This window comes from Sus scrofa, chromosome 1 (genome assembly GCF_054392235.1).
Source record: "Sus scrofa isolate SSC_HxYL_T2T_F1_AM1 chromosome 1, Sscrofa_HxYL_maternal_Yorkshire_Landrace_v2.0, whole genome shotgun sequence".
Taxonomy (NCBI): Eukaryota; Metazoa; Chordata; class Mammalia; order Artiodactyla; family Suidae; genus Sus; species Sus scrofa.
Window position 1 is genome coordinate 43,531,212 of NC_139383.1, and position 23,466 is coordinate 43,554,677.

At 34.2% G+C, this 23,466-nt stretch overlaps 1 protein-coding gene across 3 annotated transcripts in view; it reads left to right on the forward strand.

Moving 5' to 3' along the window:
* CEP85L (centrosomal protein 85 like) overlaps positions 1-23,466 on the forward strand; it is a 163,338-nt gene that overhangs the window by 128,335 nt on the left and 11,537 nt on the right. For 2 of the 3 annotated variants that reach the window (XM_003121248.6, XM_084958159.1), the window contains exons 8-11: positions 977-1,131; positions 5,512-5,629; positions 6,152-6,202; positions 22,763-22,870. In XM_003121248.6, coding sequence (XP_003121296.4) covers positions 977-1,131; positions 5,512-5,629; positions 6,152-6,202; positions 22,763-22,870 — 432 coding nt within the window. The remainder of the gene's footprint in view (positions 1-976; positions 1,132-5,511; positions 5,630-6,151; positions 6,203-22,762; positions 22,871-23,466) is intronic. The other variant, XM_084958157.1, reaches the window with a different exon arrangement.

The window sequence follows — 23,466 nt, forward strand, 5'->3', positions numbered from 1 at the left end:
GAAAGGATTTTAAAACATATGTTCATACCACGTTATACACATTAGGATGGCTAATATCTAAAAAACAGAAAATAGCAAGCATTGATAATGGTGTGGAGAAATTAGAATCCCTGTGCACTGTTGGCGGGAATGTAAAATGGTGTAGCCAGTGCTAAAAACCATATGACAGTTTCTCAAAAAAATTAAAAATAGAATTACCGTATGCTCCAACAGTTCCACTTCTGGGAGTATACTCAAAATAAGTGAAAGCAAGGTCTCAAACAGGTGTCTGTACACAGTGCATGTCCATAACAGAATAATGTACAATAGCCAAAAGGTGAAGGCAGCCCAAGGGTCTGTCAGTGCAGGAATGGATGAACAAACTTCAGCCTTAAAGAGGAAGCACATTCTGACACATGCTACAACATGGATGAACATTGTGCTAAGTGAAATAAGCCTATCACAAAGATAGATTAAAGGAAAATAAAGAAAAATAGGTATGAGGTACCTAAAGGAGTCAAATCATAGAGACAGAAGGTCAAAGGGTAATTGCCAGGGATTGAGGGGAGAGGTAGATGAGTTGTCAATGGGTAGAGAGTTTGTTTTGCAAAATGAAACAAGTTCTGGTCACTAGTTGTACAACACTGTGAATGTACTTAACTCTACTGAGCTGTACACTGAAAAATGGTTAGGATGGTAAATTTTATTTAGGTATATTTCACCACTCTTAAAAATAAAAATTTAAAAATACACCCAAATTGAGGTTATTCATTTTCTCTGTCTTCTGGAAGTTTCTATCCCTTTTCTCCTCTTCTCCATAATCCCATTCATCCAGCTCCCTTTACAAAGGAGATAAAGTGTTAAATATTTTACATGAAATGAAGATAGTATGATTATAACCATAAGTCTATTAATTCTTGGGAACTCAGTAACAATTTCTGGTAGAAACACATTTAATATTCCTTGTATTATGAACTTTTGAAAAATTTCTCCTTAGCTGCAGTTTCTAGAAGAAAAAAATAAGAGTTTGCAAGAGACTTTGATAGAGACGGAAAAAGAACTTGAAGACTTCAAAAAACGGTGTCAAGAAAAAGAGGCACAGCTACTATGCCAGAAAAAGAAGGAAAAGGAGTTGGTTACTACAGTTCAGAGGTAAGAAGACCTTCAGTAATTCTTTTTATGTTACTTTTAAATTATTCTTTGTTTTTTCATAAAGTGTTTCACTTAAAATACATTAATTTATAATTACACATTAATTTATAATTTTATTATTGTTATATTACTCTATTATTTTTCTTACCTTAAAGATACACTTTCAAGAAACAGGTTATCTCAGTTGTGATTTAATAGTTTGATGCAACTTACTTTCTTGGTTTTAGATGAGAATAGTTTTAAAAAAAAAAGCCACTTGAAAACTGGAAATATTAACACAAACCCTTTATCTAATTGCTTTGTCAAAGAATAAGTAATTCTAAGTAACAAAAGGGAGACAACCAGACTGCCCTCTGTCAGAGTGAACTAAGTGGCTCCCATTTCACCTTACTGCGGAGTAACAGATATGGCCACTTGCCATGTTTACTCACATTCTTGCCTCATGGGACTCTTCTCTTTTAATTAAATATAGTTAGAATTGCACTGAGTATTATTTGTTAGTGTATGTTGCTAATGTTTTTAAGCGGGAGAAATTAATATTGGATTCCTGAAAGACCTAGAAAACTGTTCCACATATGCATCTACAGGTACTCTGTTTCATAAAACCTCAATAGATTATCAACCATAAAGAGATAAAACTATCCTAAAGAATAAAACAAAACAACAAAAAAACTGACTTTAAGAAATATGCATTCTTTATTTTTTTATCATCTATATATAACTCAGTGTAATTCACTTTAAAAATCAAATTCCATCTGATAATTTCATGTTAATATTGCTTTACTACCATTTTCAAAGTCTTAAATGTGCCTGGTCTCCTTTTTTCCCTCAGATTTCAGTGCAGAAAACCTTAGATTTTTGGGACAATTCCATCTTCTAATCTCAGCTCCAAAAAAATTCATACCTTTGACTCTACCTTTACTTTTCTCCTATTTTCTGCTTTCTTGATCTTTAATTTCTTTTTATTACTCCACATCTTATATCCTCTTCTCTATTTTCAAAACAGCTTCCTGGCCTCCATTAATTCAAACATATATCTCTTTCTTTCATCTTATGACAGAATGGGAAGAGGTAATGCATTTGTTCTGTTTTATAGGGCATTATGATCATAAACTCAAGCCGTATTGTTTTGTGAATAGAACTAGGAACACCTGAAAATAATTTGTATATTTGTTTTGTTCCATTGTGTGCTTTTCATATTTAATATGATTTTATATCATCTCTTTCACTAAGATTTTCTCTTTTATTAGGCTTTTGGAGAACATTGAGCCTCGTATTCTTGATTTGGAAAGATGTAGCGTAGTACATTTCAGAATCCATTTTCCGTAACTTTATCTTGATATTCTCTGAGGTGATATCATCCCAGGAAATTTCTCTTGATATCTAATAGATGTCAAGGATTGAAGAAGTTCTAAAATTCTTCAGTGCTTATGTGGCTATGGTATCACTTGACTTGGGGGGTCGGAGTGTTATTTCAGTTTCCTCATCTATATGATGTAATATTCCTTAAACTCCAGAAGGACTTCAGATATATTATATGACTATAAATTTTATCATTACATTTATCTTTTTAATTTAATATTCCTAAGTTTTCTGCTCTGTGAATACTTAAGAACTTTTGGGATTTAAAAGTCATATAAGAAATACTTTAATATTAGAAATGAAAATCTAAGTAAAATATGTGGATCGGATTCTGGTAATGCAATAGTTGGTACCTTTGCTATTCAAGAGATTTATTACTTTTCTAAGTGAACATACTTCATAACATAAAATGAGAATGTATACATGAAAGAGACTTATTTGATATTTTATTTGATATTTTCCCATGACAGTACATTTTTCCCTCCATATAGCTGACATTTTTTTAATATGAAAGACCTTAATAGTTTTAATGTAATTTATTTTTCTTGGAATATTATACATAGAAGTAGTAGTACCTTTACACTGAATTGGGACAAAAACTTATTCTGAGATAGAAACAACATATTTTTCACTTTTAGGATGAAAAAGCAAATTCTTTTATGACAAGTAATAATATGTTACAAAGCACTGCAGTACATTCATAATATATAAAAACTTCTCTGGTGCCATTATTTATGAACACATCTGAAGCCCTTATTGTACTATTTAGAACTATTCATTTTTGTCCAAAATCTAGATATAGCATTTCTTTTTCTGTGGGGGCAGGGGGGCGGCGGAGAGAGAAAGCATAATAGCCATAATACTTGAAAGAAGAAAAATAAAAATATCTAAATCCACATTATAAGAAGTTTATTTCTTTTAGTACTCTACAACTCTTGAGTATGATTATAGGCTAAAGGAGAACTATTCTTAGGTTTCTAACTGTTATGTTTTGGTTTGGGGTCATTATTGTTAATGGTATAGTTTCTTTTAACCCAAACAATACTTTTTCCTTTCTCAAGCTAACACCTACCTCCCCTATATTTTATTCTTTTTTTTTAATATATTGATTTTTTTATAGCTGGTTTGCAGTGTTTTGTCAATTTTCTACTGTACAGCATGGTGACCCAGTTACACATACATGTATACATTCTTTTTTCTCACAGTATCATGCTCCTTCACAAGTGGCTAGATATAGTTCCCAGTGCTACACAGCAGTATCTCATTGCTAATCCATTCCAAAGACAATAGTCTGCATCTTTTAACCCCAAGTTCCCAATCCATGCCACTCCCTCCCCCTTCCTCTTGGCAACCACAAGTCTGTTCTCCAAATCCATGGTTTTCTTTTCTGTGGAAAGGTTCATTTGTGCCATATATTAGATTCCAGGTATAAGTGATAGCATATGGTATTTGTCTTTCTCTTTCTGACTTACTTCCCTCAGTATGAAAGTCTCTAGTTCCATCCATGTTGCTGCAAATGGCATTATTGTGTTCTTTTTTATGGCCAAGTAGTATTCCATTGTGTATATATACCACATCTTCCTGATCCAGTCATCTGTCGATGAACATTTAGGTTGTTTCCATGTCTTGGCTATTGTGAATAGAGCTGCAGTGAACAGGCGGGTGCATATGTCTTTTTCAAGGCAAGTTTTGTCTGGATATGTGCCCAAGAGTGAGATTGCTAGGTCATGTGGTAGTTCTATGTATAGTTTTCCAAGGTACCTCCAAACTGCTTTCCATAGTGGTTATACTAGCTTATATTCCCACCAACAGTGCAGAAGGGTTCCCTTTTCTTCATACCCCCTCCAGCATTTGTTATTTTTGGATTTATTAGTGATGGCCGTTCTGACTGGTGTGAGGTGGTACCTCATGGTACTTTTGATTTGCATTTCTCTAATAATCAGTGATGTTGAGAATTTTTTCATGTGCTTGTTGGCCATCTATATATCTTTTTTGGAGAAATGTCTATTCAGGTCTTTTGCCCATTTTTTAATTGGTTTGTTGGCTTTTTTGCTGTTGAGTTGTGTAAGTTGTTTATATATTTTAGAGATTAAGCCCTTGTCAGTTGCATCGTTTGAAACTATTTTCTCCCATTTTGTAAATTGTCTTTTTGTTTTCTTTTTGGTTTCCTTTGCTGTGCAAAAGCTTGTCAGTTTGATGAGGTCCCATTGGTTTATTTTTGCTTTTATTTCTGTTGCTTTGGGAGACTGACCTGAGAAAACATTTGTAAGGTTGATGTCAGAGAATGTTTTGCCTTTGTTCTCTTCTAGGAGTTTAATGGTGCCTTGTCTTATATTTAAGTCTTTCAGCCATTTTGAGTTTATTTTGGTGCATGGTGTGAGTGTGTGTTCTAGTTTCTGATTTGCATGCAGCTGTCCAGGTTTCCCCTATATTTTATTCTTAATGTACCAGAAGGGCTTCCTGTTGTTTCCTATTCTAAAATGCAGCTTTGTGCCAAGCATAGCATGAGAAACTATTAGGTCAAGAAATTAATATGTTGTTGCCTTTATTAATGAAGGAGAAATGTGATTATTCTGATTTAGGCAACAACTATTCTTACAAACAAACTTTTGCCCAGAACGAAGGGCAAAAGACATGCATCCATATTGTTAGGCTCCCTACACAATCATCTTAATCAAGGAACTCTGTTTTGTGGGGAGAGGGAAAGAACAAGGCTTAGATTTCACAGCTCAGATTAGGGTCATAACGAACTTCGCTGGGGCTTAAATTGTCACATACTGAGCAACTCTTGACTCTGGTCTCATGCTGCTATTTCTGAAAAGAAGACCAAACGTCTATTACATTTCTTACTTGTTTGAAATATAGGGACTCAAACTTATTCATCTATTGTCTCTAGATCCTGATTATTGCTTGCTTTAAAAATATTATAGATCTTAAGAAGGGAGTTAAGTTCAAGTTATCTCCCAAAATCAGCACTTAGAGCTTATTTTCTTCATATCATTATATCTTTCAAAACAGTTTACAGCAAAAAGTGGAAAGATGCCTTGAAGATGGAATTCGCCTCCCTATGTTAGATGCAAAACAGCTTCAGAATGAAAATGATAACCTAAGAGAACAAAATGAGAATGCTAATAAGGTTAGTACCTATCTTTGATAATGACTGATAGTGAAATCTATACTGTATGGATACATGCGTAGATATATAATGTATATTGCTTTATTTGATTTATATTTTTTGCTAATATTTGTTAGCTTATGGAATTTTTAGTTTGTTTTTATTTGGAAAGAAAACAGCAATTTAAGTAACTGTAAATAATTTAAATAAAAGCCAAACTAAAGAAATTATATATTACTTCTTGGTAAAAAGAAAAGATATCTTTTTCCTTCCTTAATTAAACATTTCGCACTTATTTTAATAAACTGTGTAAAGTTGTATCAAGAACTAGAGGAAGACATTTGCAGTTTTACAGATGTGTAGTCCAAATCATATGGTTAATTGCTATGAATGCTTTTGTAAAAAAAAAAAAAATTCACACCTTGATTTTTAAAAAATAAATTTATAATTTCCTGTTCCTTTGTTTTCTTGAAATTTGATACTTCTGGAAAAGCAATGGAAAAAAGTAGTTTGATTCAAAGCGATATATTTCCTATGTTCTAGATAATAGACAGCCAACAAGATGAGATTGACAGAATGATATTAGAAATTCAGGTAAGGAATGTCCTGTGCTTATAGCCATATGCTGGGATTTACTTTTAGTGATTACATGTCTAAAAATATTAAGATATATATGTTTTCATATGGAAAGATTAATAGCACTTGAGGTGACATTGCAAACTCTTTAATGTTAACCTTTTAGTTTCTTAGAACAAAAATGATATTTGGTAAATCGGTTCTTCAAAAAACTGTGAAAATTATTTTCTATATCTTACTCTCTCCTTTTTAATTGGGTTTAAATTAAGTCTGTACTACTGAGAATACATTTGGTTAAGGTTATCAGTAGGTCTACTAATTAAAGACAATGGACTAACTGATTTTAGTAGTCCATTGTGACTGGGCAAGAGCCCATTCCCTCCAAATAATTCTATGTATTATTTTTCTGTACTATCACAATATCACACTTTGTTTACATATTTATGTCCTTACCTCCTACTTAGTTTCTTATGAGTGGAGACCATGGTAGGTCATCTGCATATCTAGAGTATCTGACCCATAATACAAATCAACATTTGTAGATTTTAAAATGGATTTTCATTCTTTAATTGATTTGCCAGATATTTACTGAGCACCTGCATATATGTCAGGCACTATTCCTGGCAATGGAGATTCATCAGTGAACAACGCAAGTTTCTGGCCGTTCTAGTGGAATGAGATGGAGAAAATGGAAATACAATGTAGAGTACAGTTATTGCTATTATTTTTTTTTAAAGGATGATAGAGGGCAGTGACAGATAGTGCTGCATTAGATACAGCGGTGTACTATTTGAACACAGATCTGAATGAAGGTAACTAGAGGAAGAACATTCTAGGTAAAGAGAGTAGCCACTGCCCTGAATGTTCCTGGTGCACCCCAAGACTATCAAGAAGGCAGCTAGTCTGGTAAAAGTGACTGTGAGGTACAGTGAGAGAGAGGTAATCAGTGCTAGAAAGTAGCCTGGGGCCAGATCACATTGGGATTGATATGTCTGTGTATTTTATTCTAAAATATGATATAAAACTACTAGACAAATTTTGCTGAAAAAGCTTTTATTTTTATGCCTCCTAATTTGAATATTACTTCTCAGAAATGGAAGTGAAGTAAGTCAGACAATGAAATACAAACATCATATGATATCACTTATATGTGGAATATTAAAAAAAAGGATACAAATGAACTCACTTGCGGAACAGAAACAGACTCACAGACTTTGAAAATAAACTTACGGTTACCAAAGGGGACAGGTGGGGGAATGGGAGGGATGGACTGGGGGTTTGGGATTGGCATATTCACACTGTGGTATATGGAATGACTGGCCAATGGGAACCTGCTGTATAGCACAGAGAACTCTACCCGATATTATATGATAATCTACATGGGAAAAGGATCTGAAAAAGAATGATTATGTGTACATGTGTAACTGGATCACTTTGTAGTACAGAAGAAGTTATCACAACATCATAAATCAACTGTACTTCAGTACAACTTTAAGACATTTCAAAAAAAAGAAAAACTTAAGTGGTTCGAGTGTCAGAATTTATGGAGAATCTGCTTTGTCACTTGGCCATATTAAGTGATCTATCGATTTAATCAAACATTAGTCCAGTTCAGCAAGTATGTGGCCTTGTTGGATTGAGGTTCTCCTCTTTAGTTTATGTTCCTACAGTCCTAACTTAAGTTGTTCTACAAACCATTCTAATTACAATATAGTCGGTTCCCTCAGCCATTACTATTTGACTTCCTATCACAGACCAGTGAAAGGAATTTCTATCTCATTTGGTAAATCTAATAAAATTTATCTCAGTCCAAATCAAGGGCAGTCAGCTTTGTCATTTAGCATTGAAATTTTGGTGGATATGTAGGATTTATTTGTTTTTATTTATTTATTTATAGGACTTATTGCATACTCTGTCACATTGTAGTTGGCTGGGATATATTTGTATTAATTGAAATGTGAATTTTTCCCCATTTGTGGAAGCATCGTAATGCAATTTACTCTTGCATATTAACCAAGTCTTTAGTCACATTTGGATATGACTATATAAAAATGAATATGTAGAATATAAGATTATGTCATTACATTCTTTGATATTAAAATGCTTGAGTTAACATTCTTTATTTCTTCAAACTCATTGGAGAATGGAAGACAAATTAATAAGATGCATATATTTGCAAATATTTGGGCCCAGACAGTGTACTCAGTAATTCTATTGTCTTATCTTTTGAAGCAGTGTCTCTCTTGTGTTTTACTTTTTGGTCTTAGCTGTTTTGACCATCTGGGTCTCTCGATCTAGGGTATAATTTGCTCACAGAGACAGACAGCAAATGTTGATAACTGGCCAACTAAGCTTTACATATTTATCAAGGTATTATTTGAATAGGAAATTACAGATGGAGACAAATATGCCTCAGATAATGAGAAAATGTTTTTGCTTAACATTGCTTGTTTAAACTTGTTATTTTTGGTCCCTCACAGTTGTAAAAAGCTAGTTTTTTGTTTCATTTGTTATTTGGTGGTTTGTGATACATATAAAAAGTGTGTGCTCTGTAAAAACCTGAAAATTTCAGAATATTGTCTGTTCTGAAAGAAATGAATACTAATTTTTACCTAGCATTGGAAACCACAGACTCCTTAAGAGGATACTTGTGTTGAAAAAGTATTCTTTTTGTTTTATACTATAGGTATTGGGCATATCATCAAGTTGATACACATAGTAGAGAACTTCTGTCAATTATTCATTAAAGCCCCCAACTTCTCCTTTTCCTTACCTTATTCTTATGTACATTCTTATGTACATTCCAATATGCTGTAGGTCTGGAGGTTTTTTTTTTTTTCCATTTTTTAAAGTTTTATTGAAGTATAGTTGATTTACAATGTTGTGATAATTTCTGCTGTACAACCAAGTAATTCAGTTATACGTGTACACACATCCATTCTTTTTCAGATTCTTATCCCATATAGACCATCACAGACTATTGAGTAGAGTTCCCTGTACTATACAGCAGGTCCCCATTGGCCAGTCATTCCATGTACCAGTGTGCAGATGCCAATCCCAAACCCCCAGTCCATCCCTCCTTCTACCACCTATCCCCTTTGGTAACCCTGGGTTTGTTTTCAAAGTCTGTGTAGCTCTGTTTTTAATTCCTTCAAGTGTCTTTACATAGCCAAAATAACACAAAATAGTTTACAACTAAGAATAGCAGAGAGCTTCCCAACCATTTTAAACATGAATTATGCATTTTAGCTATTAGTATAGTATTAAATTTATTATAAATTGTCACTTCCATTGTAATTTGCATGTTTTGTTACTCCATAGTGCCAGGAAGTTGTTCCATTTTCAGTGTTTAGTAAACAAAGCCAACTTAGTGTTATTAGAATTTCATGTTTCACTGCTTCTTTCTGTCCACGCAAACTGATGAGAGGACCAAACTTGTTAAAAGTTTGTTTGGCTGATTTAGAATGCTGTATTGCCTTGGGTACAAGCAGGTTATTCGTATAGTTTAAATTTTATGACAGAGAAAAATAAAATCCCTTGCCATGTTCATTTTATGTCAAATTTATAGGAGATAAAGATAAGGCATTGTTAAGTGAAAACAATTTAAAATACAACCTTAGTTTACCACCTTGCACCGGAAGCAAAATAAACACTACCTGGTTTAGGTCAGTGGCAAGTTATGTTGATTTTCAACTTTTGAAGTTTGGCGGGGGGGGGGAATCAATCTCGTACTAGTTATATTGTATTTGTTGTTGAATAGAGAATAAGTTGTACTTCATGTAGAAGTATTGCCGATTTTGAAGTTGAATTTAGTGGTATTAAAACACAGATTTATCTATTATTTTGTTCAGTCATCAGGATGGTATTGTTAACTGGAATGAATACCTTGATTACTCTCTTTGAGCCCTTAGAAATATTAGAAATTCTTTATATCCATGAAACCAGTGTAGCTAAACTGGCTTCTCCTCTTAAACTGGTGAGTTTTTTTTTTTTTTTCCTTCATAAGTTCTTTCACAATTTTATTAAGACTAAAATTCTATGTGATTTTAAGCCCACACATTTATTCTCTCTTTTTAAAATAAATTTTATTAGAGTATAGTTGACTTAAAAAGTTGTGTTTCACACATACAGCAAAGTAAATCACTTATACATATACATATATCCATTTCTTTTCAGATTCCTTTCCCATATAGGTTATTACATTACAGATTTTTTTGGTCAGTTTACAATATAAAAAGACATTTAAAAATGGAATGTTACCCATCATTTCCATAAACATGGCTGCATTTTTACTGGGCATTATCTTCCATCCTGTTTATTTCTCAAAAGTACATTTCACCGGTGTAAATTTGTTTCCAATGAACTGTTAACATTGTATGTTATTGTAACCTTTGGGGAGGGAAAATCAAAGTGAAGTTTATATTTACTTGTTTTCTCTAACATTAAAGTTTCCTCTTTGAAAGAATTTATGCATTTAAATGGCCTTTCTAAATTGACAGCTGTCAATGAATGATCATAATATGACAAAAATAAGAATGGTGGTCTTTAAGACTATTCACTTTTAATGGCATGTTTGGGACCACCAATCTCAAAACTGTGATAGTCTGTCCTATTTATAATGCTTCAAAAGAAGATGTTTCCATAGTCTCAGCAGATTTTATTCCAATTTTTAACAAATCTCTTATTAAAACCTTAATCAAATAGATTTTCTCAGTAGATACAGTGGGAAAATGGATCGTAATCTAATACAGTGTCATAAAGACAGAATATAGCTTTTCTTTAACCTAAATAAATATTGATTTAAAGTTTCCCCTTATTATTCATGTTTATCTCCTATTTTTATAGTTATTCTAATATTGTGATGTGTCCTTACATGAAGTTCTTTCTTCCCAAAGTTTTTTAATTTTTAAGTTTTTCCTACCTGTAAGTACTTTATATAATGCATGAAAAACTGAAAATATTTTTTTCAGAAATGAATACTAATTTTTGAAAAGCCTAATAGCCAAAGCTAAGTATTCTATCAAAGGAAAAGTAGCTTTTTAAAAAACAAATTTTCTTTCTAGTCTTTGTACTTGTGAAGATAAAAAACTTTAATATGCATATAGGCCTGTTGTATGCACAATATAATTGTTGCTTAATTAAAAGTTTTAGAAAAAACATATAACAGGTGGATTTAACTTTGGAAAAATCAGTTCTTTGTGTCTCAGGTGGGGAGTTGTAGGAAGGGAGTCAGCTCACTTAGATCATGAAAGAATATCATTGAACCTGTTTGTGCTACGAGTGGTCACCAAACCTATATGGATATTCAAATTATTTAGGATGCTTTTAAAAAATACAGATTTCTGGGCCCTATTGTCAACCCAGTGAGTCAGTATCTCTGAGGCGAAGCTTGAAATATGTATTATTAACAAGTTCCCTGGGCAATTCTTAGAGCCTTTAGGAAATATTGTAAAATTCTCAGCTTGCTCAATGAACCACAAGTGGGAATTGACTGGGAAGACTGAAATTTAAGTTAAAAAGGGGGGATTAGTTCTGAGACACCTGGCATGTTCTGACTCAGTTAAGCTGTTTTGGCAGCTCTTGCTCATAAGCCTGAGAACAAATCAAGGGCTAAAAGAGAAAGGACCCAGACAGGTGGTTTGATTTTGTTTTTTCATATTGTGCTGATTTTTTAATAACAGTGTTACTAATATGTAAGTCATGTATACCCTATAGTTCACCCATTTGAAGTGTGTAAATCAGTGATTTTTAGAATAATCACATATGTATGGAACCAAGCCACAGTCAATTTTTGAACATTTTTGTCCTCAAAAAAGACACCTTTAGCCATCACTCTCTTAAACCCCACTCCCTCCTCAACCATAGGGAATCACTAATATGCTTCCCCTCTTTATAGATTTGCCTACTCTTATACATTTCTTATAAACCCTTTCCCTGACCAAACCAAATGTTAAGCTCCCTTAGGCCAGCTCAGCACTCTTGTTTTCAACTTTTCAGCAATGCCCTATGGCATAAATTGCTTCACAGACTGGTCCTTTCTGGCTCTTTGAAGGCATAGCTTCCTAGGTTAAAGTTTGAGATTCTCCCCACCTCCCCAGCTCTCTGGAGTTTCCTTCCCAGCTGTCTCTTTCTCTCTTACTGTTTCTCTCTTGGAAGCTAGCTAACCTGCTTTTTAGCCTATTCCTCCTAGGAATCTAACAGGAACCTCTCTCTATTTTGAGAGTACCCTTAGGCTTGAATTTCACACTCTGTGGCAAATGAATTCATCTCCTTTAGGGAGACATTCAGGGCTCTCCATTCTGTGACGTGTTTCTCCCCAGGCAAAATCTCGGAGCCAAGTTGGTGTGGGTGGAACGATGTCAGGCTTCTGATGTCAGGCTTCTGAGCAACTCTCCAGGAGATGAGCACTAGTGGAGGGAGGGTGGGCAGCATCTCAGGATCTCTTAGTTTGCTTGTCTTAGTGGAGATTCCTGCCCTAGAAGCCAAGGCAGGGCCAAATCAGTGATGCTGCACCCTAGGAAAAGCCTTCATCCCATGAGCAGTCCTGGGCAGAACAGCAGATCCCTCACCTTTTGCCTGCATTTGCCTAGAACTTAGCCTTAGCTATAGGTAGCTGACTGCAAGGTGGAAAAAATGGTAGTGCCCTCCCCTTCCTAGGGAGATAGCAGTCCAGCTGGGAGCGAAGAGAGAGGGAGACCTGTGCTCTTGGCTCTTCTGGTTTGGAATGGACTTTCCATCTTGCTGAGCTGTGAGAGAGTAAGGATCAAGTGGACTTTGTTTCAAATACCACAGACTGCTGTTCTGAGTTTTAGTAGCCTTTCTTATGTTTGCTGTATAAACCATTTCCAGAAAATTTTAATGTGTTTTTTCATGATTTTTCACCAATTTCCTTGGGGGAGCAGTTCTGAGGAGCTCCTCGTGCTGGAATGCTGGAAGCAGAGCTCTCAGGGAGATTGTTTTTAAAGTTATATAAGGTGGCAAGATGATAGTTAAGAAAGGAACTTGAGCCGTACACTGTCTTCAGTTACTAAAAGCAGAAACCTGAAAACTGGCAATTTTATGGTGCTTGCATTTTCCTTATTTATTTTAAGGAATAGCTTTACAAATATTTTGAAAATCCTCCCTTTTATCAGTGCAGAAGAATGAGGATGAGGGATTTAATATTTGTCTACACTTACCCGTAGTGAGAAATGGAGCCTCTGATGTCAAATGCAGAGATGTCAGTGATGATGCTGGTGGTGATATTACATATTATAAAAATGGTTTATGTTTCTGGTTTATGTTTTTTATCTCTGAATCTCAACAGTAATCTTACAAGGTAAGAAAGAGCATATTTTTATATATGAAATAGCTGGGATTTAAAAAGTGTGCCCAAGGTCTCAGCTGAGATTCTAATTCATATCTGTATGACCTCAGAATTTGTGCCCTTGGCATTATTCCTGGCTTGCCTCAAAGTGAAAAATCCCTAGAGAAAGAAAATAATGTTAGTCTGATCTCTTTCTTGTGTAAGTCTTAGTGGAGGTAATTGTTTAAGTCTTTTCCTGGAATGAAGGATATTTAAACTGGAGCACATTGGAAAACCAGTCTTCTGTGAAAGGCACCATATGCTCAGGTACCTAGAAGTAGAATCTGGAAATTTTGTCTCCAAAGTGCAGTTTTTTAGTACATTACACCTTACAATATGGCTGCATTATTGGCTTCTTGAGATGAGTAGAATGCCTGTTTTGTTTCTTTTTTTTCTGATACATTTATTTCACAAGCTTTATAATGGGTATGCTAGGGTCTTTGAATAGTCCTTATCCAGTTCAGCACTTAGCACAATGCCTTGTGCATAAAAGAGGCTCGGTAACTGTTCTGAATGAGTGAACATAGCCTTTTACTTAAATAAAACTGAATTAGGTATTGAATAGTTACTTTTTCATTTATTCATTGATTCAGTTCATTTAGTAACTGTCAACTGAGTTTCTACCATGGGCTAGGCACTCTTTGTAGGGAACAAATAGTAAAGAAATACCAAAATACCTTTGCCCACAAGAAAATTCACCCATAATACTGAATGCCCCCCCTTTTTTAAATTTTCAGCTTTATTTAAATATAGTTGACAAATACAATTGTAAGATTTATAGTGTATGCCATGGTTATTGGAAATAAGATATGAGCTTTTACATATTTAGTATAAGAAGAAAGGAATTAGTGTTTGTAGCATAAATGTTTTGTACTAGGCAAAAGTCACTTAGGCCTAAAATTTATAAGCTTGACTTGGAATTTGGCTTGTGGTATAATTGAAATCTCCCAATAAATATTCTCTAGGATGTGGTCTGAGTCCTAGTAGCTCATCTGTTACCTTGCTAGTTGTAGAAATTTCACTTAGTAAACACTGAACAGTATAACCTAGGCCTTTTGGTTGTAAGCAACAGTACCCAATTCAATTTAGCCTAAGCAAAAAATAGGATTATAACAATGCAGAGATATATGTGGAACCCATAAGTAGGAATGATTCCTAGCTTCAGGAAGAAAGAGGCTTTGTTGCTGCTCTCATTTCAGTCTGTTTCATTAATTTCTCTCTCTCTGCAGACTGACTTCCTTTCCTTCTTTAGCTCACGTGACAGAATATAGCTGTCCCACAGCCCTATTATTCTATAGTTCATTTCCAGCCACTGCAGGGAGAAACTTGTAGACTCTGGGTCCTACTTTCTTAGATTTGGTCAAGTGTTCATTCAGCTTGCAGTGAGCTATGACCCAAGAACATAGTAACCCAATACAAATATGACTACTTACGACTCATGGAATTTGTGAATAGGCAGGTAGCCAAAGGTATTGAATACATACGCATCATATAAACTGTGTACCCAGAACCTAATTTTGTCTGACTCCAAAATCTTATGCTATTACTATTAACTGCATACTTTCTCTTTTCAAACTGTTTACTTACTTTTTTTAGATATAGTGGACACATAATATTAGTTTCAGGTGTACAAAATAGTGATATTTTTATGTATTGCAAAATGATCACTACAGTAAGTCTAACAATTAGTATCCATCACAGTTACAAATTTTTTTCTTGTAAGAGCTTTTAAGATCTATTCTCTTAGCAACTTTCAAATATAAAATACAGTATTGTTAACTGTAGCTACCATCCTGTACATTGTATTCCCAGGACTTATTTTAACACTGTAAGTTTATACATTTTGACCCCCCTTACCCATTCTCTTTCCACCCCCCCCCAACGCCTTCCTCTGGCAACAGAAATCTATTCTCTTCTGACTTTGTTTTTGTTTTTTTAGATTTCACAAGTGAGATCATACAGTATTTTTCTCTGTCTGATTTATGTCACTTAGCATTATGTGCTCAAGCTCCATCCGTGTTACTGGAAATGGCAAGATTTCATTCTTTTGGTTGCTGAATAATATTCCAGTGTGTGTGTGTGTGTGTGTGTGTGTGTGTGTGTGTGTGTGTGTACTATCACATTTTCCTTATCCATTCACCCATCAGTGGACACTTAGGTTGGTTCCATGTCCTGGTTATTGTAAATAATGCTTCAGTGAATGAACAGGGAGGCAGGAGTGCATGTATCTTTTCAAGTTTGTGTTTTCATTTCCTTTGGGTAAATTCTCAGAAGTGGAAAAACCTCCATAATGTTTTCCATTGTGGCTGTACCAATTTTCATTCCCACTAACAATACACAACAGTTCCCTTTTCTCTATAGCCTTACCAACACTTGTTATCTATTATCTTTATGATAATAACCACTCTAACAAATGTGAAATGATAACTCATTGTGGTTTTGATTTACACTTCCCTGATAAGTAGTGAGGTTGAGCAACTCTTCTTGTGCCTATTCGCCATTTGAATATCTTCTTTGAAAAAATGTCTATTTAGGTCTTGGCCCATTTTAAAATTGGATTTTTTAAAATTCATTTATTTTGTATTTATTTATTTTGCTCTTGAGTTGTATATTTTACATACTTTGGATATTAACCCTTTATTAGATACATGATTTGCAGATATTTTCTACAATTCTGTAGGTTGCATTTTCATTTTATTGTTGATTTCCATTGCTGTGCAGAACCTTTTTAGTTTGATATATTTTTGATATTGTATTTTTGATGCCAAATTTTATTTCTTTTTATCTTGTCTATCCATTAACAAATTATTGTAGTTATATTTTTACTACTTTTGCCATTTAATGTTCATAGTAGCTTTATAAGTGATTAATCTACCACCTTTACAATATTATTCTGAATTTTACAGTCTATGTACCTTTACTAGTGAGATTTATACTTTCATATGTTTTACTATTACTAATTAGTAAGTTTTTGCAATTAGTAATTAGTAAGCCCTTTAGTATTTCTTGTGAGGTCAATCTAGTAGTAATGAAGTACTTCAGTTTTTGCTTATCTGGAAAACTTTTTATTTCTCCTTCAGTTCTTTTTTATGGCTGCATGTGTGGCATATGGAAGTTCCCAGTCTAGGGCTTGACTGAGCTGTGGCTTCAGTCTGTGCCACAGCCACAGCAAATGGCATCCAAGCTACATCTACAAACTCTGCCACAACTTCCAGCAGTGTCAGATCCTCAACCTACTGACCCAGGCCAGGGATCAAACCTGAATTCTCACAGAGACAGTATCGGGATCTGAGCCACAATGGGAACTCCTTCAGTTCTGAAGGACAGCTTTGCCTAGTGGAATGTTATTTCTTGGCAGTTTTTTCCCCAGAACTTTGAATATATTGGACCACATTCTTTGCCCTACAAAGTTTCTGTTGAAAAATCTCCTGAGAGTATTGTGTGCTTTCCCTTGCATAAATTAAGTTGTTTTGACTTTGTTACTTGTAAGATTCTCCCTCTATCTTTAACTTTCAATAGTTTCATTATAATGTGCCTTGGAGTGGATCTCTTTGGATTCATCTTATTTAGAACTCTCTTGGTTTCTTGGATCTAAGTGTCTGTTTCTTTCCCCAGGTTAGGGAAATTTTCAGCTGTTACTTCACTTAAGTTTTCCGTCCCTTTCTCTCTTTCTCCTCCTTTTGGAACCCCTATAATGTGTCTGTTGGGCACCCTGATGTCCCGTTAAGTGCTTTAAACTATCTTCACTCTTTTTTATACTTTTGTTTTTGCTGCTCTGATTGGGTGAGTTTCATGCCCTATCTTCACATTCACTGATCTTCTGTCTCATCTAGTCTTCTGTTGAACACCTCCTACTACATTTTTTAGTTGAGCTATTTTATTTTTCAGCTCTGTGACTTCCATTTGGTACTATCTTATTATGACCATTATTTTGAAGTCCTTATCAGGTAATTCACTTAATCTGTTTTATTAAGGTTTTGGGTCTTTTTTTTTGGGGGGGGGCACACTGGCAGCATATGGAAATTCCCAGGCCAGGGTTAAATCAGAGCTACAGCTGCTAGCCTATGCCACAGCCACAGCAACGTGGGATCCAAGCCACATCTGCGACCTACACCACAGCTCACGGCAGCACCAGATCCTCAACGCCCTGAGCAAGGCCAGAGATTGAACCCACATCCTCATGGATACTAGTCAGATTCATTTAAGCTGCACCACAATGGGAACTTCCTTATTAAGGTCTTTCAGTGAAGTTTTTTCCTTATTCTTAAATTTGGAAAATAGTTATTTTCCATGACTCTCTGTGTTGGTTTCTCTGTGTTATATAACATAACCTCCTTAACCTTGAAGGAGTGGCCTCATGTAGGAGATGAACTTTTCTTAACTAGTTTTTTAAAAGGTATTGAGAGAAAATAATTACATTTTATTAAAAGAATATATTTTCCTTATTACTGATTCTAAGTGTAAGTTTCCTTGTTAAGTGTGCATGCTTCTTATTAATTGCTATTTCTTGTGATAGTAGCACTGTTATCTTACCTTTCATGTATGGTTATATATGCTGTTGGCAAAAATAGTGTGCTTGTATTAATAAAATCATAACTAATATAAAGCCTTTTGACTGTTCTCAGTAATAAAGTGATTGACTTATGCTTTGCTTCTAGATAATTGAAATATGTACAATAAAATGACAACCAAAAGCATTCAGAAGAACTTGCTTTTTAAGTTTTTTTGGGTTTTTTGATTATTTAATGAGACAATAAATTTAAGGTCAGTAGCATAAATTCTATTATAATAAAGATATAAACAGTGAACTGATATATAAAAATTGGACATAATTACCTTATTAGAAAACTTTCCATTTTATAATCAAGGAATAAGTTTAGTTTCATTTGAGGCATATTTGTTAAGGTTTATTTTGAAGACATGCAAATTACTTTCAAAAATATTGTATCATATTTCAGTGAGCAAGATTAAGAAGTACAGACTTCCGGTTACCAAATAAATGAGTAACAGGGATGAAATATGCACTGGGGGGAATTTAGTCAATAATATTATAATAAATTTGTATGGTGACAGATGGAAATGTATCTTTGTGTGGTGATTATTTTGTAATATATAGAAATACTGAATGACTATGTTGTGCTCTTAGAACTTAACATAGTATTGTAGGTCAGTTATACTACTAAAATATACACATGCATACATGGTATCATATTTCTTTTTTTCTTTTTTTTTTTCTTCTTTTTAGGGCCGCACCTGCAGCATATGGAAGTTCCCAGGCTGGGGTTGAATCAGAGCTACAGCGGCCAGCCACAGCAATGCGGGGTCTGAGCCATGTCTGTGACCTATACCACAGCTCATGGCAATGTCAGATCCCTGGCCCACTGAGTGAAGCCAGGGATCAAACCCGCACTCTCATGGATACTAGTCAGATTTGTTTTCACTGCACCACAACGGGAACTCCATGGTGTCATATTTCAAAAAGGGGTTTGTTTCTTTACCAGGATTCTCAATACTTCTCTTGGTGAGCTTCTTACCCATCTTATGGCTTTAATTATATGGTGTATGCTCACTACTCCCTAATTTTTATCTCTAGCTCAAAATGCTCCCCTGACCTTACAACTTGTGTATTTAATCACTACTCAATAAGTGATGACACTTAACATATTAGACATAACATGTTCAAAACTAAATTTCTTATTCCCTCAAGCCAAAAAATGGTAAATTTGCTGTACCTTCCAGGTTTCTTATACCTACTAATGGCATATCTGCCCTTCTGTTTGCTTAGTCTGGAAACTAGATTTATCTTTGCCTTCTCTTCTACCTCACGTTTGTGAGCAAATCCTGTTTTCTTATAAATATATCTAGTGTAGGGCCTTTCTCTTGACCTCCACTGTTGCTACCCTGGTCCAAGCCATCTTCATTCCTTATCTGGCTTATTTTCTCCTTCCACCCTTGCTTGCCTATAGTGTGTTCTCATCAACCTGAGCAACCTATTACAACAGAAATCAGATCGTGTCATATCTTCTCAGTACCCTTTAGTGGTTCTTCATTTTTTTTTTTTTTTTTCCCTGAGTAAAAATCAGAGCTCTTACACTGGCTTAGAAGAGCTTACACAATCTCTTCCTCACATCACCTTCCTTCTCTGGCTTCATCTCTTACTATTTTCTGTCACCCTTTTTCTCAAACAGAAAAGACACCATCTACCTTATAACCCTTGCACTAACTGAAACATACTCTCCACATTTCTATGGGACTTAATCTCTCACCTCCCTCAATACTTTGCTCAAATGTCACTTTTTCCATGAACCCTTATTCTTACCCATTTGAGATTTCAACCCCTTTCCATCACCATCTCTATTTGTTCTCCAGGGAACTAGACAAATTCTAATATATGATACTATGTAACATACATATTTATTATGTTTATTTTCTTTGATCTTTTTTCTCCTACTGAAAGTTCTTCAAGGACCAAAAGTTTTGACTGTTTTGTTCATTGATGTTATTGTCAGTGTACAGATCGTGCGTGGCTGTAATTTTTGCTGAATGAGTGGTTGCATGAAGGAATGTATTTGTGAAGCCCTTGTGTTGTTGCAATGGGGATGGTTGCTTGTGTATGTTTATATAGTAAAACTGCTAACATATGCTTCTTTCAAAATATTTCCTCCTAAACTGGGTGGTGGAGTATATAGAATCCATTGAGTAAGGCACATTTGGCTTTCCTTCATTTGAGCTACTTGTTTATGGGACAGAAAAAGAAAGTACTTAGAATTTCTTGATATTTACATAAAAATAGCAAATGAATTTAAAACTACTTTCACCTGCAAAGATGATTGTGATAAATACCTGTACATTAGTAACTTAGACTTTAAAAAACCATTATTAAACTGGAAATTTAAAGAAAAATTGTAGACATTTAAAAATTCATTTGTTTAAAATTTTAGTTATTCCAATCTAAGGTTACTAGAAATCACACACACACTTTTTTCTTAGACTTTAAACATAATGCTTTTCCACACAGTTTAGAATAGAGAAGTCATTTTTTAGGAGATATTTTGTCAGACAAAGTATAGCACTCAGTATTATCCTAGAAATTGGACAGAATTTGGTCTTATTAGAATTAATATATCTGTGAACTCTTTTCCCTATTAAAGGGCTGCTTGATTGATCAGTGTCTTTGAACCCAACCAACATAACATGTTAAGCTTGATATATTTCCCAAATTCAGTTTTGTTTTTTTGTTTTTGCTTTGGCTTTTTAGGGCTGCACCCATGGCAAATGGAGGTTCCCAGGCTGGGGGTCAAATCAGAGCTACAGCCTGCCAGCCTATGGCACAGCCACAGCAACGTAGGATCTGAACTGCGTCTGCAACCTACACCACAGCTCACAGCAATACCAGATCCTTAACCCACTGACTGAGGCCAGGAACCAAACCTGCAACCTCATGGTTCCTAGTCAGATTCATTTCTGCTGCACCATGATGGCACTCCTGTTTTCCTTCTTACGACAAACAGCACTACTACCAAACATTTCCAATTTTATTCTGATGGAGAAGATTACCTGTTTTTTTCACTGATTTAAATTTAGTCTTACACAGAAACATATTAGATTTTCTAGCTAATTATCTGTCACACTCTACATGGTAAAAATAAACATTAAAATTTTCTAAAGAATTAATAATATTACAACACAATGAAAATAACTTTCTTGGGTTCCATTTTTACTATCAAAATGTCAGACATAGAGTAGTTTATTTGTAGTACCTTTCTTCTACAATTCCAATAAAACAGTCATTAAGTCTTAAGAAAATTTAGAATGAAATCTAGATTCCAGTTAAATAATCTTGTCATGCCAGTAAGTATTGATCTTTCTTCAGCTAGATAAATAAGTCCCCCATAGCATTAATCAAAAGGGTTTTGATTCAGTCAAATACACTTACAAAGGAATTTCAGTATCCAAATATATATATATATATATATATATATATATATATCTCCCACATGACATTGTGCTGTGAGATTCATTTTTGTGGAATATAAAACAGATTTCCTTGGAAGAAAGTATACTTGTTATGAAACACAATTCGTTTGTATCTAACTTTTAAGTTACTGAATTTTTTTCAGAGTTTAACACACAAATGAAATTAAAAAGGAACAAGGTTGAATACTGTTACTGAGAAAACTACTTTAGATGTAGAGTCTTATCTCAACCTATGATGACAGCTATCCTATCTTATTCGATACAGGGATAATGTGAGGAAAAAAAACCTTCATGGTAGATTGTATGCTATTTATGTAGTCAGAATTCTGAAGTATTTTTGGAGTTGCGACTAAATACAGACCTAAAAGGAAAAAAAAATGAAATCTCATCTGTAGTTATATTTTTATTGATCTCATGGTTTAAAAAGAAAAGTTCATGTAAAAAAAAATCAATGATAAGTACAAGGTTTATGGCAAGTTCTTCTTTGGTGTGTAGCTGAAATGACCTAAGTACTCTTAAAATATCCTATATTCTGCTTTGGTATACTCAAGATTTTCTTAAAATATTACCATGTCTGGATAATTTATAATTTATAATGGAGCTAAGAAAGAGACTAGTTTATCTAAATCCCATAATAGACCTTTGACCTGAATTCAGCATCATATTCACTGCTTTGAATACTGTACCCTGAGAGAAGGGCATTTAGCTGTGTTTCAAATGACAGGAAACAGGGACAGTCTTATGATCTTTTTATCTTATATCTTAATCAGATGAAAAAAAATTTAAAGTATAGATTTGCTAATACACTTCTAGTATATAAACAAAAACTAATAAAATAAGAACAAAACAGTTTTGGAGTTCCCTGGTGGCCCAATGGGTTAAGGATCATTACTGTGGCACAGGTTCTATTGCTGGCCTGGGAACTTCTGCATCTTCAGACAGGACCAAAAAATAGGAACTGTAAGATAGCAACTTTAAAATTGCTAAATTTAATTAAACATATTTTAGATTTGACACATTTTTCCCAGATTAAAAACATTCTTGGTAAAGATGGTATTTCTCCCCCTCCCCCTCCCTTTGGAATTATTCGCTGTAGAAGTAACATGGGTTGATTTAGAAGTGAAGGCATCATCTTCCAAAGGGCTGTTGAGGACAGAATATCTAAAGTAGTCAGAGCCAGTATTCCTGGTTACCTCTCTGGTTTCATTTTGCTTTTATCATTAACATGCCTTACTTTCCAATTCTCTTTATTCTAGTCTATGCAGGGGAAACTTTCTAAAGAAAAATTGACTACTCAAAAGATGATGGAAGAGCTGGAAAAGAAAGAAAGAAATCTGCAGAGATTAACAAGAACATTGCTTGATGTGAGTAGAAGAAATTATCATTGCTTTCAAGAGTGATTCAGTACCTATTTAAGTTAAAGCAGATGTTTATTTTGTATACATTCATAAAACATTTTTAAATTAAAGGCTTGATTTTATTGTGACAAATCCATTAGGTTTCCTACTGAGATTATAATCAAAAAGACAAACTTTTATTTTTCTTATATGTCTTAGAAACAATTTCACAAACTTAACTACGGCAAAGTCAAATGCTATATATAGCAATTAGATCCCAAAGTCATCAAATAAGGCATAGTTGAAATATAAACAAAATTACCCTTGAAAATCCTTAGGGAAAGTGGACTGTTGACACTTCATCACTGGGATATATCACACTTTCTTCATATAATTACAAGATAAAATACTTGGCTAGCATTTAGGACATGTTATACAAAATATACTTAGCTTTTGAACTGTCATGACATTTTTCCTCTAAATACTTAAGAATGCATCTCCAAAAACTAGGAGCAGTTTCCTATATAACCATTTCACCATTGTTCCACCCAGTAAGAATTCCTTGATTTTCAGTAATACCTAGTCTTAGGAAAATTTCCTCACTTCTTCTCCAAATGTTTTTT